The sequence below is a fragment of the Lethenteron reissneri genome, chromosome 51, assembly GCF_015708825.2.
Source record: "Lethenteron reissneri isolate LAM-NWPU_2019-01 chromosome 51, ASM1570882v1, whole genome shotgun sequence".
NCBI classification, from domain to species: domain Eukaryota; kingdom Metazoa; phylum Chordata; class Hyperoartia; order Petromyzontiformes; family Petromyzontidae; genus Lethenteron; species Lethenteron reissneri.
In genome coordinates this window covers 5,578,555-5,595,687 of record NC_083829.1, presented here as the reverse complement: position 1 = coordinate 5,595,687, position 17,133 = coordinate 5,578,555, and the positions used below count along the sequence as shown (strand labels likewise).

General features: G+C 45.9%; 2 protein-coding genes across 2 annotated transcripts in view; one reads left to right on the top strand and one right to left on the bottom strand.

Moving 5' to 3' along the window:
* LOC133355542 (FERM domain-containing protein 4A-like) overlaps nt 1-17,133 on the top strand; it is a 110,557-nt gene that overhangs the window by 29,547 nt on the left and 63,877 nt on the right. The window contains exons 5-6 of the mRNA XM_061572882.1: nt 5,682-5,739; nt 6,245-6,331. Of these exons, the coding sequence (XP_061428866.1) occupies nt 5,686-5,739; nt 6,245-6,331 (141 nt within the window). The 5' untranslated portion in view covers nt 5,682-5,685. The remainder of the gene's footprint in view (nt 1-5,681; nt 5,740-6,244; nt 6,332-17,133) is intronic.
* ATP5F1C (ATP synthase F1 subunit gamma) overlaps nt 2,070-17,133 on the bottom strand; it is a 375,672-nt gene continuing 360,608 nt past the window's right edge. The window contains exon 10 of the mRNA XM_061572791.1: nt 2,070-2,081. The gene's annotated coding sequence lies outside the window, so the exon portion shown is untranslated. The remainder of the gene's footprint in view (nt 2,082-17,133) is intronic.

The window sequence follows — 17,133 nt, the reverse complement described above, 5'->3', positions numbered from 1 at the left end:
ACATTTGGGTTGCTTTTAATTCCAGGGCGACGATTTCCGCATTCTTGTCGACTTTCAGAATAAGCATAGTGCCGCGTTTCTGAAGAAGCAAAAATGTACTCGCACAAAACAAGAACCCACGGTTTTTTTCTGGAAAGGACCGGATGAACTGGACAGTGTTCGTTGCAGTCACCGCAAGTGGCTCGTGCACTGTGCTAGGAAACCCAGGAACGTGAAGATATATGATTCCCGAGTGCTTGTGCCCACGGCTGCCTTCAGATTAAGGGCAGTGTGTGCACATGGAATCTTAAATTAAGCTGTTATCGGCCACACCTGGTTTGGCTTACCAACTCATTCGGCGAGAGCATGTGTGTGTGTGTGTGATGTTGCCCTTCTGTATTGCAAGCAAACACAGACTGCTGCACAAAAACGTTGGGCTTATCCGCCGGCACCTGACACTTGGCTCAGGGTTTCACATCTTAGAGATTGTGAGTGGCGGCAGGGCGTGCGACGTTGACGTGTTTGTTGGTCCTCGTCGCAAGCGTCGAGGGATAGAAGAAACTTCACTCAAGCATTCTGTCTGTGTTACTGACCACTGCAAAGAGCGTTTGAATTGCACATGGTGGTCCAGACGTCTTGTCACCATCCAATTGATTGACCCCTGTAATAGAGGTTTTGGGTTAGGTCGCATAAATGTGTCCTTAAACCCGCCGCCACCCGACAAAGCCAATAAGTAAGGTTTGTCACGATTTGAAGCTTTCGTGACTGCAGGGATTCATATTCTTGGTTCTTTCGGTAAAGTCACGTAGAAGGGAAATAATAAAAATAAAACATAATAAAATTCTCACGACGTTTCGGCCACAACGCAAGCAGCCATCCTCAGGTGAAGAACAGAGCTGCCGGAAAGACAGCGTCCTAATGAACACTGCTAAGCTTGGCAACGTTTTTAACCTGAGGACGGCTGCTTGCGTTGTGGCTGAAACGTCGTGAGAATAGTATTATGTTTTATTTTTGTTATTTTATTATTTCCCTTCTACGTGACTTTACCGAAAGAACCAAGAATAAGGTTTGTCACGTAAACAGAACGTGCCAATTCTTTACCGGTACAGCACAACAGTGTGTTGGAGAGTAAACCCACAACATTTACAATACGAGTACGACGTTTCGCCAGTAATTACAACGAGCATCATCAGGCGACAGCCAGAGTTGTGGAGAAATCCTCCTGTTTCGCTCTTAAAAAGAGGGTTAAATGAACCTCATGGCGGTACCCCGGGGTACCATAGTACCCCGGCTCTCGCACAATGTCCATGATGCAGTCATTTTTAAATCCTTTATATTAAGTTCGCTTGCTTGCTTACGACCGTGCAAATCTTTCGGTCGTTTTTTATCCCACTTCCCGTGATCCAATCGAGCTGACATTTTCTACACAGACTCGTTGTGCATGACAATTTATTTTCGTGAAAATTTGTTTCCAAAATTTTACACTTTTTAGGAAAAAATAAATTACATTTAATTACCAATTGCTTAATGGTGGCACGCAATCATCTGACCCATAGGTGGCAGCCATCTCAAGCCAGAGGACGAGAGGACTCTAGCCGCCACGCATTTAAAGGATTTATAGTGAAAAACTTTGTTTTTACGGGTTAATTTTTTAGTCAATCGACTCATCTAGTCAATCGACTCACCTCAACGAGCTGTACACGATGCACTAATCAAAGTTGAATTTTTCGATAACGGATTTTTTTATGCTGATGTTTGGCGTTTCGACATCGGAGTAGCACTGATTGCGGATTGATTGGTACCCCAGTCGCGGAGTTAAGTACACCCCTTAGTGATAATAGTGTCCCAGAAATAAAATATTTTATTTCCTCGGATATTTTGTATTATTTGGTACCCCTGGGTACCGCCATGAGGATCAAATGTGATGTCGTCACTTGCGTTGGGTGGTGGCGGGTTTAACGGAACATTTATAGTTACGCGATCGAACCCAAAAACTTCTTATGGAAAATATTGGTCGCAAAAGCCTACGTGTTAAATTGATTGACCCCTATTTTTTTACCCCCCCCCCCCCGTGCATATTAATTTGAGGGGGGGGGTGTTATAAGACATCTGGACCAGCCTGTATATGAATATTTAAACAAGTATAAGATTGATTTAACACGTCGGCTTCCGCTACCAATATTATCCATAACAAAGGTGTTTCGGGTTAGATTGCGTAAATATAAATGTGTCGTTGAACGCGTGACCAAATGTTGTAGGTTTACTCCCTGGCGCACCGGTGTGCTGAATTAGCAACGAATTGACACCTTACGACTTGCCTATGGCGGGTGGTGGCCGGTTTAACGAGAAGAAGACATTACTCATACATTTATTTTATTTTTTATTTCTACCTACGTGACTTTACCGAAAGAACCAAAGTAACAATATTATTTGTTTTGTCATAAGAGACCATCTTTGGGTGTTAGGCCTGTTAAATGTTCGAGCTCTATTCCTCAAAAATGATCTCTGTTCAGGTAATCGAAATTCTTCGCGCATAAAGTTAGTATGCCAGGATTATTTCCACGAGGTTTTGTCAATGTAAATAACTTCAAAAACTAAAAATACACAGGATGCCAATTAAGGAGGAAAAGAATTAGATAAAGAACAGAAAATCTAATTAGGGGAGTAACATTGATGACCTCATCACGAAGGGGACATGATGATGACAATCTGAGACAAAAGGTCACTGAGGTTTATTGCTTGCGGGCCAGATTACACAGAGCAGTGCAGAGCGCGGCTCAAAGACTTCTTCTGCAAAGGCGCAAAAAGTCATTCGCCATCCATTTTGGGGGGGCTGATGAAAATGAATTGGCGCAAGCGAGCACGCTTTCGGCGGCCGTACAGTCTTCGCAGCTTGCGAAATTCACATTGAAACTCCTTTAAATTCACATTGAAACTCACACTGAAATTCACATTGAAATTCACACTGAAATTCACACTGAAATTCACATTGAAATTCACACTGAAATTCACACTGAAATTCACATTGAAATTCACATTGAAGCTCACACTGAAATTCACACTGGAACATTTAAATTCACATTGAAACTCACACTGAAATTCACATTGAAATTCACATTGAAACACATTTAAATTCACATTGAAACTCACACTGAAATTCACATTGAAATTCACACTGAAATTCACACTGAAATTCACATTGAAATTCACACTGAATTCACACTGAAATTCACATTGAAATTCACATTGAAGCTCACACTGAAATTCACACTGAAACATTTAAATTCACATTGAAACTCACACTGAAATTCACATGGAAATTCACATTGAAACACATTTAAATTCACATTGAAACTCACACTGAAATTCACATTGAAATTTACACTGAAATTCACACTGAAATTCACACTGAAATTCACATTGAAATTCACATTGAAGCTCACACTGAAATTCACACTGAAACATTTAAATTCACATTGAAACTCACACTGAAATTCACATTGAAATTCACGTTGAAACACATTTAAATTCACATTGAAATTCACGTTGAAACACATTGAAATTCACATTGAAATTCACGTTGAAACACATTGAAATTCACATTGAAACTCACACTGAAATTCACATTGAAACTCATGTAAATTCACATTGAAACTCACACTGAAAATCACATTGAAATTCACATTGAAACACATTAAAATTCACATTGAAACTCATGTAAATTCACATTGAAACTCACACTGAAAATCACATTGAAATTCACATTGAAACACATTAAAATTCACATTGAAATTCACACTGAAATTCACGTTGAAATTCACATCGAAACACATTTTAATTCACATTGAAACTCATGTAAATTCACATTGAAACTCACACTGAAATTCACATTAAAACACATTTAAATTCACATTGAAACTCACACTGAAAATCACATTGAAATTCACATTGAAACACGTTTTCGCATGCTTGCTTTGGTAATACGTGTCTGCTGGACATCCGTGAAGAAGAGCTTTTTGCTCATCAGATTCCTCCAGTGTGAATACAGATTTTGATTCTGAAATGAAGATTCTGATGCCAAAGAAATTTGCTGCAGTTCTAGCTATCGATACTGCTCCCGATCAAAGCGAGCAGTGAGTCCCATCTATTGATACCGCTCCCGATCAAAGCCAGCCGTGAAAAACTGGAGGACCCCGAGAAAAAATCCACGCAACCACGGGTAGAACATGCAAACTCCAAATATACAGGCGTCAGGGTGGGGATCGAACCCCCGACCTCCTGTATACCAGGCAAGGAAGATAACATCAGGAGCGGTATCGTTAAACCAAGGCCGTAATTATAATATATATTGGGGGGGGGGGGGCATCTCCCCCAATATTCAAATATGCAAAAAATGTCCCCCCCAATATATTGCTATTAAAAAAAATTGCAATGCTATGTAAATAAAATAAAAAATTTGCTAAACCTTGGCCACAATATTTGGACTCGTCTTCATATAAGTCAATGCATAGATTTATGTTGATATGATTGTGGTTATGGTTATTATTTTATTAATCCCTAATCTCTGCCATTACATACAATGAAACAAGAAAAGGTAAAAAAGTAAAAACAGAGCAATGTAATACAATACACTATTAGACATTATTGTAAAAAATATATTAAAAGTCCATCCCATGTGTTAGTGAATTTTTAAATATTTTAGGCAGGGAATTAGTTTTAAAATGTAGATATTTTTCTGGGTTGGGACTCCCAGACACCCTAGAAGATTTGGTCCCCCCCAATGTTGACTCCATGGCTACAGCCTTGCTTCAAACTGATTTGGACCAGCTGCCAGTCCTTGCACATGCGATGCCTTCTTGGGCTTCCGCTGGTTCGACTTCGTCATAAATGTCACCGTTGCATCTGCGACCGGTCTCCTCGCAGTCGAGAGCTTAGTTCGAGGGGTAGATGGCTCTGGTGTCACTTTATGATTCACGGCGCCCTGTCTCGATGCGCAAACTCCTGCAGCAAAATTTCGCACTTTGTTTGGTGGTCGACGTTCGGAGTGGACCGTGACTCTCGAAGGAAGAGCGCCGCGTACCCGTGGTCGCACCCCCCCCCCCCCCCCTCGTGATTCGTGGATCGAACAATTCACTGGAGACACGCCAGTGCATGGCAGCAAAGAGCGGGCCGATGCGAACGCTATTCGCAAGAGTTCACGCGTTTGGCACAACGATTCTTCGCCGAGACCGTGCGCGATGAGTGAATGTGGGGAGCGCCGCCTCCGCCACCACCGGTGATGGTGGCGATCAGCAGAGTGGCCGCCCGGTCCTCCTGCGGTCCCTGTTGGAGACCGTGCGCGCGAAACAAACCCCCATCGAGCGAGCCGAACGGAATGTGCCAAACGTGCCCAGTGTTTCTTGGACAACCTCGCGCAACACCAGCCTGTCAACAGATTGGAATGGCCCGTTGTGCCGCATTGTCTCTACTGCCGTGCGCGTGCGTGCGCGTGTGTGTGTAGGGCTGTTCGTGAGGTACTTTGCTCACAGCACTTGCCCCAACAGTCTGTTAAGGCTACACGGGGGATCTTTGTCCGTGTCTTTGTCTGTCCGGCTGTAATTTCAGATCTTGCAAGCACAGCATGTTATACTTAAACAAAAAATGGAAGATTTTTTTTTAATCTTTGCTAATGATATTCTCTGATTTGTATGTGTTGGCTGCAGTTATATGAGCATTATCGAAGCTCTTCCAACCTACGGAATTCACTACTACAATGTAAAAGTGAGTCACTTTGTTATTTCAGTCGTTAAAATGTCATGTGTTTAATCTCATCGGCACACATCCGCAGTGGCGAAATATTATCTCCCTCGCCTGGTATGCAGAAGGTCGTGGTTTCAATCCCGAACCTGACACCTGTATATTCGAAGTTTGCATGTCTCTCCCATTGGTCGCATGGATTTTTCTCCGGGTCCTCTGGTTTTTCCCTCCAAATTTGAAATCGACATCACACGTTTAGAGTATTTGGATGCTATAAATGTCCACGTTAAGCTACCATTTGTGGCCAGGTCGCTTCTGAAGAAGAGCGATATAGTTTGGTGGGCCTTACCTGGTGTGGTGTGTAAACATTACCACTGGGGAGACAATGGGTGTGGTGTTGGCCACCCATGCACCTTGTCTAACGTGCTGGCTTTAATAGGTGCTCGCTAACAGCACTTGCCCCAATAGTCGTTTAAAGCTATACGGGGCGATCTTTGTATTTATCTTTGTGCATGAATCTGCTGTGTAGGACAAGCAGGGAATCCCATGGTGGCTTGGTCTGAGCTGGAAAGGCATCTTTCAATACGACTACCAAGACAGAGTTCAGCCAAGAAAGGTACTATCCACCCATTCATTCTTTGTTTCAAATCAGAAAGGGGTGTGTGTGTGTGTTACATTAGTGTAGGGGATAGCGCGCTGCGCTATGAACCCGGCGACACGGGTTAGATTCCCGCTCACGGCCAACACCAGTGACGATTATCTGAACCGGTCCCGGGCCTCCCCTAGGTCGACTCAGCCTCAAATGAGTACCTGGTGCTGTGTGTAAACATTGCCACTGGGGAGACAAAGGCGGTCGGGCGTGGTGCTGGCCACCCACCCCTCGTGTACCGTTGCGGCCTTCATAGGTGCTCGCTAACAGCACTTGCCCCTACAGTCTGTTAAGGCTATATGGGGGATCTTTATCTTTGTTACATTACATGTTGAGAATGTAACATTTGAAAAGTGACCAGTCTGAATGACCTGAGGGTGCAGCCCTGCATTCATTACTTATTTGACCCACTTTTGATGGGACGACGGGCTGAGCTGATATCCGCCCGGGGGGACGTGAACTTTGTGACCTTGCGATGGCGAGGGCGGTTGCTCTAACCCAGAGGTCGGCAACCTGCGGGCCACGGGGCCGCGTGCGGTGGCTCTTTTAAGGAGCGCTTCGTGAAATTTATTTATTGAGGACCACCATTTGGTATTCACGTTGCATTGCAGCTTTTGAAATGTTAAGGTTTTTTTTACCGAATACGAAAAAAGTGGCTCTTCTTATCGTGGTTGTCTACTCTCTGCTCTAACCACACAGCGCGAGCCGGCTGCTTTGGAAGGGGTTCATTTAATTGAGGGTTTATTTGATTCAGGCAAGGGGGGGAGAAGCACAATTGCCCATGCTGGGAATGTGTGAAGAAGAAGTCCCCACCATCTGAATTTCTGATGTGGAGCGACCCATGGTGGCTTGGAGATGTTAACTACCTCGCCTGGTATACAGGAGGTCGTGGGTTCGATCCCAACTCTGAGGCCTGCTGCTGTATATTTGGAGTTTGCGTGTCTCTCTCATCATCATCATCGTCACGGTGGCTAGATGATGTTAACTACCTCGCCTGGTATACAGGAGGTCGTGGGTTCGATCCCAACTCTGAGGCCTGCTGCTGTATATTTGGAGTTTGCGTGTCTCTCCCTCATCATCATCATCACGGTGGCTAGGAGATGTTAACTACCTCGCCTGGTATACAGGAGGTCATGGGTTCGATCCCGACGCTGACGCCTGCTGCTGCTGTATATTTGGAGTTTGTGTGTCTCTCATCATCATCACGGTGGCTTGGAGATGTTAACTACCTCGCCTGGTATACAGGAGGTCGTGGGTTAGATCTCGACCCTGATGCCTGCTGTACATTTGGGAGTTTCTGCGTGTCTCTCACTCCCTCCGTGGTCGCGTGGATTTTTCGACGGGTCCTCCAGTTTTTCCCTCCACATTTAGAATCAACAACATACCTTTCGAGTGTTTGGCTTCTATGTATTGCCACTTGATGATAAGCCCACTTCGTTGAGGTATCATTTGTGATAGCCAGTTCACTTCTGAAAAGGAGCTTCATAGCTCAGTGGGCCTCTCCTGGCAAAATAAAAAATAGTTCAACAGTTTTATCTTGCTAGACAAGTCTAGTGCCATTCACTCTCTTTTTTTTACGATCAGTGGAAATAAGAAGATGCTCGGTGTAGTCGGCACTTTGCTTCGTTCATCATTTCGTAATTTTATTTTTTATAAATAATAACTTTGCTTTATGTAAACCCCCACCTCTCGCTCACTCTCTCGCTCACTCTCTCGCTCACTCTCTCTCTCATTCACTCTCTTATTCCCGAACTAAATGTGTCCGTTGTTCATGCCGCTTCTCCAATGGTCACGTGCAAAGCGCCGACAGCGTGTTGTCCGACCTGTAATCTTTTCCACCACGAGTTGAGTTTTTTTCGCCATCGCAATTGCAATTTAGCAAGAGCCTCTGAACGAGCAATCACGGCGCATTCACCGGTAAGAATGGAGGTGGGTGGAGTAATGGCTGAGACGAGACTAAATATAGCCAACTTACCCCCCCCCCCCTCGATTATACACAACTGTACCCCAAGACATAATCATCCTAACGAGGCCGCTGCACATTGTCTTGAAGTGGGTCGGTCAAGTGCTGTGTTTTCGTTTGGCTGCGGTAGCACCACGTGTGCCAGTGTTGGTGACAAATTGCCTCGCGTCAGAGATGAGTGCGTTCGCCGCAGGCGACGCCAATTAGGAACTGTTTCATGACCAGCCGCACGTTGATTAACCACGCGTGGCTACGTACGGTGCGAAAGAAGTTCAGCAACATGCGTACGTCAAGAGTTGTTCGACGGCGCACGTCTCCCACCGGCATTCTTGAGCTTGTGGTGGAAATTCTACGTTCTTGTGGCAGGGGGTCGATCTCTTAACAACGGTCGTCACCGAAGTGATTAAATTGCCTTGGAGGGCAGTTAAAAATGACGTGATTACCCCTTTCCCGTTCTGAGACGTCTGCAAGTTGCAGGGTGGGTGAACCTCGGGACGTGCGAGCGGTTCAGCGTTGATTTTATTTAGAGAGGCGTAGTAGCGCTGTTGTTTTTAGGGACATTGTTACTCACCGCTGAGAACCGTAGCGACACAACCACCGCACGCTACGATGGCTGGCGCCAAAACTGTGGCACCACACGACCTCCCACGTGGCCTTGTGGGCGCCTCAGTGCATCTTCAGGTCGGAAGACGTCAAGTTGTTTTATTATGACGTACGTGTACGTCATCGGAACGCGAAAGGGTTAATGATCTATAATTTGACATTGATACGAACACACTTTTGAGAACCGCTGTAAAACAAACCACGCGTGTCCTTGACTAGATTCGAAAGGTTTGCTAGAGGCGTGAAGTCATATTGTTTACATCACACGATTGAAACAATTCACCGCTCCCCCCACCGAGCGATTGAATTAATCGTGATGATGCAATCGCACCCGCGTTGGCCACAGAGGTCACTGGAACGCTTACATATAAATAAGAGACAAAGTTCCCCCGGGTAGCCTTTGACAGACTGCTGAGGCAAGTGCTGTTGGCGAGCAGCACCTGTGAAGGCCGACACGGAACACGAGGTGGTGAGTGGCCAGCACCACGCCCGGCCGCCTTTTTCTCTCTCGTGGCGATGTTTACACACCGCACCAGGTACTCATTTGAGGCTGAGTCGACCTAGGGGAGGGCCAGGACCGGTTGAAATATTCGTCACTGGTGGTGACCGCGAGCTGAAACAGTGTACATGGTGGTGGTGGGAGTGATGGTGATGATGATGCGGGGAGCGGTAGTGTAGCGTTTAGCGCGCAGTACTGCAAGCCCCGCCACCCCAGTTCAATTCCCGCTTATGGCCAACATCCGTGACGAATATCTGAACCGGTCCCGGAGCTCTCCTAGGTCAGCTCAGCCTCAAATGAGTACCTGGTGCGATGTGCAAGCAACGCCACTGGGGGAAACAAAGGTGGCCGGGCATGGTGATGTCCACACCACTGTTGTCGTGTGTTGTTCCGGCCTTCATAGGTGCTACTTGCTAACAGCACTTGCCCCAACAGTCTGTTAAGGCTATACGGGGAGGGGGAGGTCTTGTGTATTTTGGTGGCGGTGTACAAAAACGTGTGAATAGCGCTTAGGGTTTGTACCAGACGTCCTTAAGGAGGGCACTTGAATATCGCTTCCGTATCCTTAAGATAAAGTGTCTTCGGGTAAGGACACGCACACGTCTGCGATGGCAGTTCACGTGGGGCGCGCGCGCGCGTGACGTTGGCGTCAAATTTCGAGTGAGAAAATGAAGCCCCGAGAGATGAGATGTATTTTATTTATTATTGAACCAAAACTGTCGACTCTGCGGATACTGGGTATGCTGCAGTGCTGCATTTGTCGAACGAGTACGATGTCGTCCATACTGGATGTCCTGGCCAAAATTCCACTTGAGATCATTATGGGGAGAAAAAATCTCTGCTCTGGCCAAACTCGGCCTAGACGGCTAATCCTCAAGAATAAGTGGGCTCCTATATCTGAAAGCATAAACATCGATTATAAGGGGGGGCGCAAGCCACATTGGTAGGGTGGTAGCATTGCTCTCTCAGAGAGGGGTAAAATATCAAAGTGCCCTAGCTCTTAGCAGGCTGCGCGTTTAATGCAGGCTAATGTCACGTTGACTTTCATCTCGTTCAAAGTCAAGCCCCAGTGATTTCCTGCTTCAAATAAGCATTGACGCAGCGTTCGTCTATTTCTTGTCTGCAGCGCTGAGCCGGGCGGTGGGAATTCCATTGTAATGTGGCAGGGGCAAGTCTGTCCACGGGAACAACTTCCCTTCAAAAGTGGTACTTATTTTAGCAACTCCAGAGGAATGATGGGCTGAGTCAATGCCCAAGCAGGATTTGAACTGGAAACCTTGCGATTGCGAGCCGCTCGCTGCCCCCTGCCGAGTCATCATTTGAGACCAAATTCCAAATCGATCAGAATATTTATTTGTATTTGAGGAGGAATCCGATGAGCTATGAAGCTCTTTTTCGCAGATGTCCCATAGGGGCGGCTCAGAACGTTACATCAACAAACGGTTTCAAAAACGCAATGGGAGTGCATAGTATAAGAAACGTAAGCAAATCACATGGAAAAAATATGTTTATCTTACAAGGTATGACCCACTGAGTTGTTAGCTTATTTTTTAGAAGCGAACTGGCCACAAATGACAGCTCAACGAAGTGGCTTATCACGTGGAAATGTATAGCAGCCAAACAATCTAAACGCATGTTTCTAATTCTTAGGTTTTTTCGGTAGAGTCACGTAGGTAAAAAAATTAAATAAAAATTAAAATAATTTTACTTTCATTAATTTTAATTTTTTACCTACGTGACTTTACCGAGAAAACCTAAGAATATGAATCCTTGCAGTCACAAAAGCTTCAAATCTAGCATGTTTCTAAGTGCGCGCGCCTCCAGTTAGCTGGGTAATATGTGAACAAGCCTATCACCTGCCAGTTAAAACGTGCTACATCTTGTTGTTGTGCTGAATATGCCATTTGAGAGATTGCTTTGGACAAAAACCCTCGGTGAACTCTGCAAGAGTAGGTCACAATATCAGGTGACTTCCCCCCCCCCCCCCCCCCCCCTTTCAATTTGCCGCAAATTGTAATGGAGTCGTAATATTCCACCGGGAGAAAGGACGCTCGCCCTGAAGGATCAGCCTCGGGCTGGGACCGAGGTGTCCAGCCTAATTATTCTTTATCGGAAGCGACAGGGCACGCTCAAACGTAATGTGCTCGTGTGTGACAAAAGATAATTAAAACGCCACGGCATGGTTCCCCCTACAGCCTCACCATTTCTGTCTCGCCTCACCCCAGAGCATTATTAATCATATGAACACATTCCTATAGCTTTGGGTACTCCACACAAACTGTTGGCGCACTGCGGTGGTGAAATGTTAACTTCCTCACCTGGTATGCAAGAGATCGTGGGTTCGACCCTGACGCTGACGCCTGTATATTTGGAGTTTCCATGTCCTCCGGGTCCTCCGTTTTTTTCCCTCCACATTTAGAATCAACACGCCTTCAGAGTATTTGACTGCTATTCATTTCCACACGTTGAGCGACTTCGTTGAGCTATCATTTGTGAGGGCCAATTCGCTTCTAACACAGAGCTGTATGGCTCAGTAACTTGTAAAATAAAGTAAAAATTTTAGTTTTAGAATCTTGTTCGCACTCGGTCAGAAAGTCCTCCCCATGAGTTTTGAGGCAAATGTGCAATGGCCTGTAAATATGATAAATATCGGTGCCGCTAACCTGGTTTGGTGTGCTTGATAGCTTTAAGCTTCACATCCCCTGAATGTGTTACTTTGCGATTTGCATCTGCGCCGTGTTGTGATGAATGGAAGAAGCATTTGCCACGCACGCTCGTGTAATATTTCTCAGGCTTCTGCCATGCGAGTCGTGTCATTTTATTTTCGTTGGCGCACATTCCACGACGCCGTTGCGGCCACCAAGCCAATCCATCATCCGTGCCGAGTTGTACATATTTCAGGAGCACTCTGTATTCATTTGTCTTTTGGACCCCCACAGGGTATTTCCACTGCCTCTTCATAATACCTTGATGCTAAGGCAGTCCCTCATTTGGATATAAAACCCGGTGACGTCTAATTAAACCGTCTGGATGGATGGGTGGACGATTTATCGCATCAAGCAAATTATTTGGTGACTGGAAAGCCACCGTTGGCAGTGCTGCACACAAGCACAATGAACGAGATAGCCCAACGAAGTGGCTTATCATGTGGATATTCATAGCAAGCAAAATACTCTAGACGCGTGATTTGGAGGGAACAAAACGGAGGATCCGGAGAAGAATCCACGCTACCACGGGGAGAACATTCAAACTCCAAATTGACAGGCGTCAGGATCGGTCTCGATCGATCCTACAACCTCCTGTATACCAGGCGAGGGAGTTAACATCTCGCCACCGCAACACAATGTGTGCCCAGCAAAGTCATGAACGCGAACTGCTTAGTCCTTCTGTGTCATTAGCCAGGGCATTAATGATTCATCTCCCCCTCCACAAACCTTTACAATGGCTGTCCGAACACAGCTTACATTACATGGCTTGAGAAATACCGTGGCTCTCCCGTGTAGGATTTTGCGGTTGCGCCGCATAGGGCTTCTGACATATTTTCCAGTTGTTGCCACGATGTTGCTTGGGCGCGATCTCCGACGATCTGCTCTGCGTGCCCCGGGACCTTCAGTTTGTGCGAAGCCGACGTTTGAATTCGAGCCGCAGCCACCGTTCATCGGGAGCTGGAGCTCCCCGTGAAAGCGGCACGTGAGAACAACGCGAGTTCAAATCCCAAGCAAGGTTGGCTTTTAGCTATTCATTTCCCACGGCTGAATTAACAAAACATAAGTGCGTGATGGAATCCTGTAGGGTCCATAATGTGTACAGAAACAGAGGTGGACAACTACAAGCCTCTTGGCCCATGCAAAGTCTGCATTGCGATTCGTTTCTGTCCTTTATTGAAAAAATCCAGGGGATCCATTACCTCACTTTGTAATGAAGACCGGAGACCCATATTTATATTGTCAGCCTGTACTGCATTTCATAACACTGGCCGCCGTGCATTGCGGTTCACGCACGCGCCACCCAGCACGTGCGAAGGTTGTTGGGTGATGCACACGCGGAGGGTTGTGAAACTCTCAAACCCGCTGGGCTATAACGATTGGACAGGATATGACAGTACAGCAAGTAGGGGGCTTTGTCGAACCCACCTGTGTGCATGTTCGAGTGTTGTTATCCCCTCCCCCCCCAACTCCATATGTACAGGCACAGTTTCCCTAACACAGGACCCCGGCTTTTATTGTCATGTCCATATTTGCTGCCTCGGTGAGAAATCTTCTTCTTGTCATATGGCGTCTGCTGTAAATGCAGAGCAACGACGACAATTTCACATCCATGTGGTCAAGCCAGACGACCGCGTCAGAAATAACAATGGTCTATGTGGCCTCTGTGCATAGTGAGCGTGCCTCCATGTCTACAGCAGCTCGGTCCTCTCGTACGTCACGTGACCAGTGTGTGACCACCCCCACCGTGGATCCCTCCCACTCATCTTTACCTCTCTCTCTCTCCCATCGAAATGATCTCAAGCCTCTCGTAGACCACGTGACTTGTGTGTGTGTGTGGCCATCCCCACTCTGGGTCCCTCCCACTCTCACTGCCGCCCCTCCCTTTGAAAACAGACGCCACTCCGTGCAGCAGCAACAGCATCAAGGCACTTATGTAGTAATAATAATTTAAATTTCGATTTAAAGCTTTCGTGACTGCAGGAATTCATCTTCTTGGTTCTTTCGGTAAAGTCACGTAGAAGGGAAATAGAAAAATATTTTTTAAAAAAACGTCGTGAGAATTATTTTATTTTATTATGTTTTATTTTTTATTATTTTATTATTTCCCTTCTACGTGACTTTACCGAAAGAACCAAGAAGAAGAAGAATTTACATTTATAAGGCGCAATCCATCCAGGGTTCTCAGTGCGCCAACGCATGAAGTTAGGATATATAAATGCTACAAAGTCCAGAGTCCAGTGGTCATACTTGGGAAGTGTAGGCCAGGCAAAACAGGCGAGTGTTTAGAGAAGACCTAAAGAAGGCGAGTGACCTCGCCTGTCTAACAACCTTATGTAGCCTTTCCCTCCCCATCCCCATCATCTCTCCTGACCATTTTCCACTCCTTTTCCCCTTCATTTCCCATCCTTTCTCTACATCCCATTCTCACGTCCATCTTATGTTTCCATGCAGGAGAAGCCTTTACCCCTCCTTCCCTTCCCGTGCCGCGTGCCACGGGCACAAAGTTTATTCATGCACAGCTGAAGAAACACCATAATATTAATTTGAACCCCCCCCCCCCCCGCCCACCTCCTACGCATTTTCCATATGCTAAATTCCTCTTGATATGCAAATTATTTTGTCAAGGCGCTCTTCTTCCCACCTCCCCCCTCCAAACCAGCTTAAATATACGCTCCAAGCTTGGTGGTGTTTCATTCTTCACCTGAGGACGGCTGCTTGCGTTGTGGCCGAAACGTCGTGAGAATTATTTTATTTTATTATGTTTTATTTTTATTATTTTATTACTTCCCTTCTACGTGACTTTACCGAAAGAACCAAGAAGATGAATCCCTGCAGTCACGAAAGCTTTAAATCGAAATTTTGACGCCATGAAGCTTGAAGCGAGCGCCGTTCGGCTACGTACGGTGTGAAAGAAGTTCAGCATGCATACACATACAAGCGAGGCCTTGTGTCCTGTACCACCAGGTCAAGCTTCCCAATGCAGAGGGGAGGGCAAGGGCTGTTTGAACTCTGCTTTGCTGAAGGGGATGAGGTTCTTTTCGGCTCAAGGTTTTAAAGGAGGTTTTACATTCCTTGCTGGTATCGGTTATCGCCCCTCACCGAGACAGGCACCGGAGGATTTTTTTTCGTTTCCCACAATTGTGCTTCCTCTTCCGTAACCTCACTTTTGAGAAACCCATTTGTTCAGAGATCAATTTGTTAAGCAGACTGAATGCTGTGCATGCAGTACATAGGCTTGCCAATGTCCTTATCTCCGCCTAACAATAGAAATACCTTTAATGTCGGGTCAGCCTATGGACTTTCCAGAACAATATTCTCCAGCTATCCCGATGGTGTGGTTTTCGAGCTGGTGCCACGGTGTTGTTTGACACGACCATGAAAACTGTTTGACAAGACCATGAAACAAGGGAGCAATCTTATCCGGTGGTGTTTATTTAAACAGGGAAGCTCTCTCTCTTTCTCCCCGCTTGTTTCAACAATTTGTGTTCAATCAACAGCGTTGGGCTCCTTAAACACGATGCGGCTCGGGGCCGTCCATAAATGACGTCACGCACCTAGTGGGGGGGGGGGGGGGTCAGACATTTGTGACGATGTATGACGAAGGGGGGTATTTGAGAAATGTGACGTCACATCAAAATGCGCAACTTTAAATAAATATCGAATTGTTATAACAACACTAATTGTTATAACAACACTCCTACAACATCAGAGTGCAGCGCCACATTAAATACGCACTACAATGACAATAGTTTAAAGCGATTTGAAGCATGTTTTATTTTCAAAATGGAAATATGGTTTGGGGGGGGGGGCAGAGCTTTGTGACGTCATATTTGAGGGGGGGGTCTGACTTTTTCTGACGCCGTGTCACGAAGGGGGGAGGTCAAAAATCGTCAAAAATCGCGTGACGTCATTTATGGCCGGCCCCCTAGGCTTCTGTTTGTGAGCATCAAGAGACCTCCCGCTGCACCTGCTCACGACCGAAAGGCAATCGTGGAACAAAGACAAATGGAGCGTTATGGGCAATTAAATAAACAGTGTGTGCCTTCTTCTTGGTTCTTTCGGTAAAGTCACGTAGAAGGGAAGTAATAAAATAATAGAAATAAAACATAATAAAATAAAATAATTCTCACGACGTTTCGGCCACAACGCAAGCAGCCGTCCTCAGGTGTTTTATTATTATTATTTTATTGCTTCCCTTCTACGTGACTTTACCGAAAGAACCAAGAAGATGGATCCCTGCAGTCACGAAAGTGTGTGCCTTGCGTGTGGTGGGGCATGGAATGGATTCGTATGCATTTATTTCGTCACCATTAATGCTACACGACCACACATAACGCGTGCTTTACGTCTTAAACTGGTGGATGTGTGGTGTGTAGTTTGTGTGATGAAGTCAAAATGATTTTTTAAAATACATTAGCTGCAGTAGGCTGCCAGGGTTTGTTTACAAAGTGGACCCGACTTTGTTTTGGGAAACTATGTTTGTTTCGTCTGGCTGCGTCATTAGTGTCAATCTCTCTTAAGCCACGCGGCACGCAAATCGTCGAGAAAAATATAAATGATAGGTGATTCCTTTCATAGCACGTGACGTGCCATAAAGAAGGCCCACTGCCCCAAACGTCGCGTGTTCTGTCCTGTTTGGGTTCGATCCCGATCCTTACACCTGCTCTACATTTGGAGTTTGTGTGTCTCTCTCTCCCCGTGGTCACGTGGTATTTGGCTGCTACAATGTTCCCACGTGATGAGCCACTTTGTTGAGCGGTCACTTGTGGCCAGGTCACTTCTAAAAAAGAGCATCATAGCTCAGTGGGCCTTAGGGGCCGTCCATAAATGACATCACGCGATTTTGGACGATTTTTGACCCCCACCCCCCCTCTCGTCACGCGGCGTCACAAAAAGTCAGACCCCCCCCTCAAATATGACGTCACAAAGCTCTGCCCCCCCCAAAAAAAAAAACATGCTTCAAATCGCTTTAAACTATTGTCATTGTAGTGCGTAT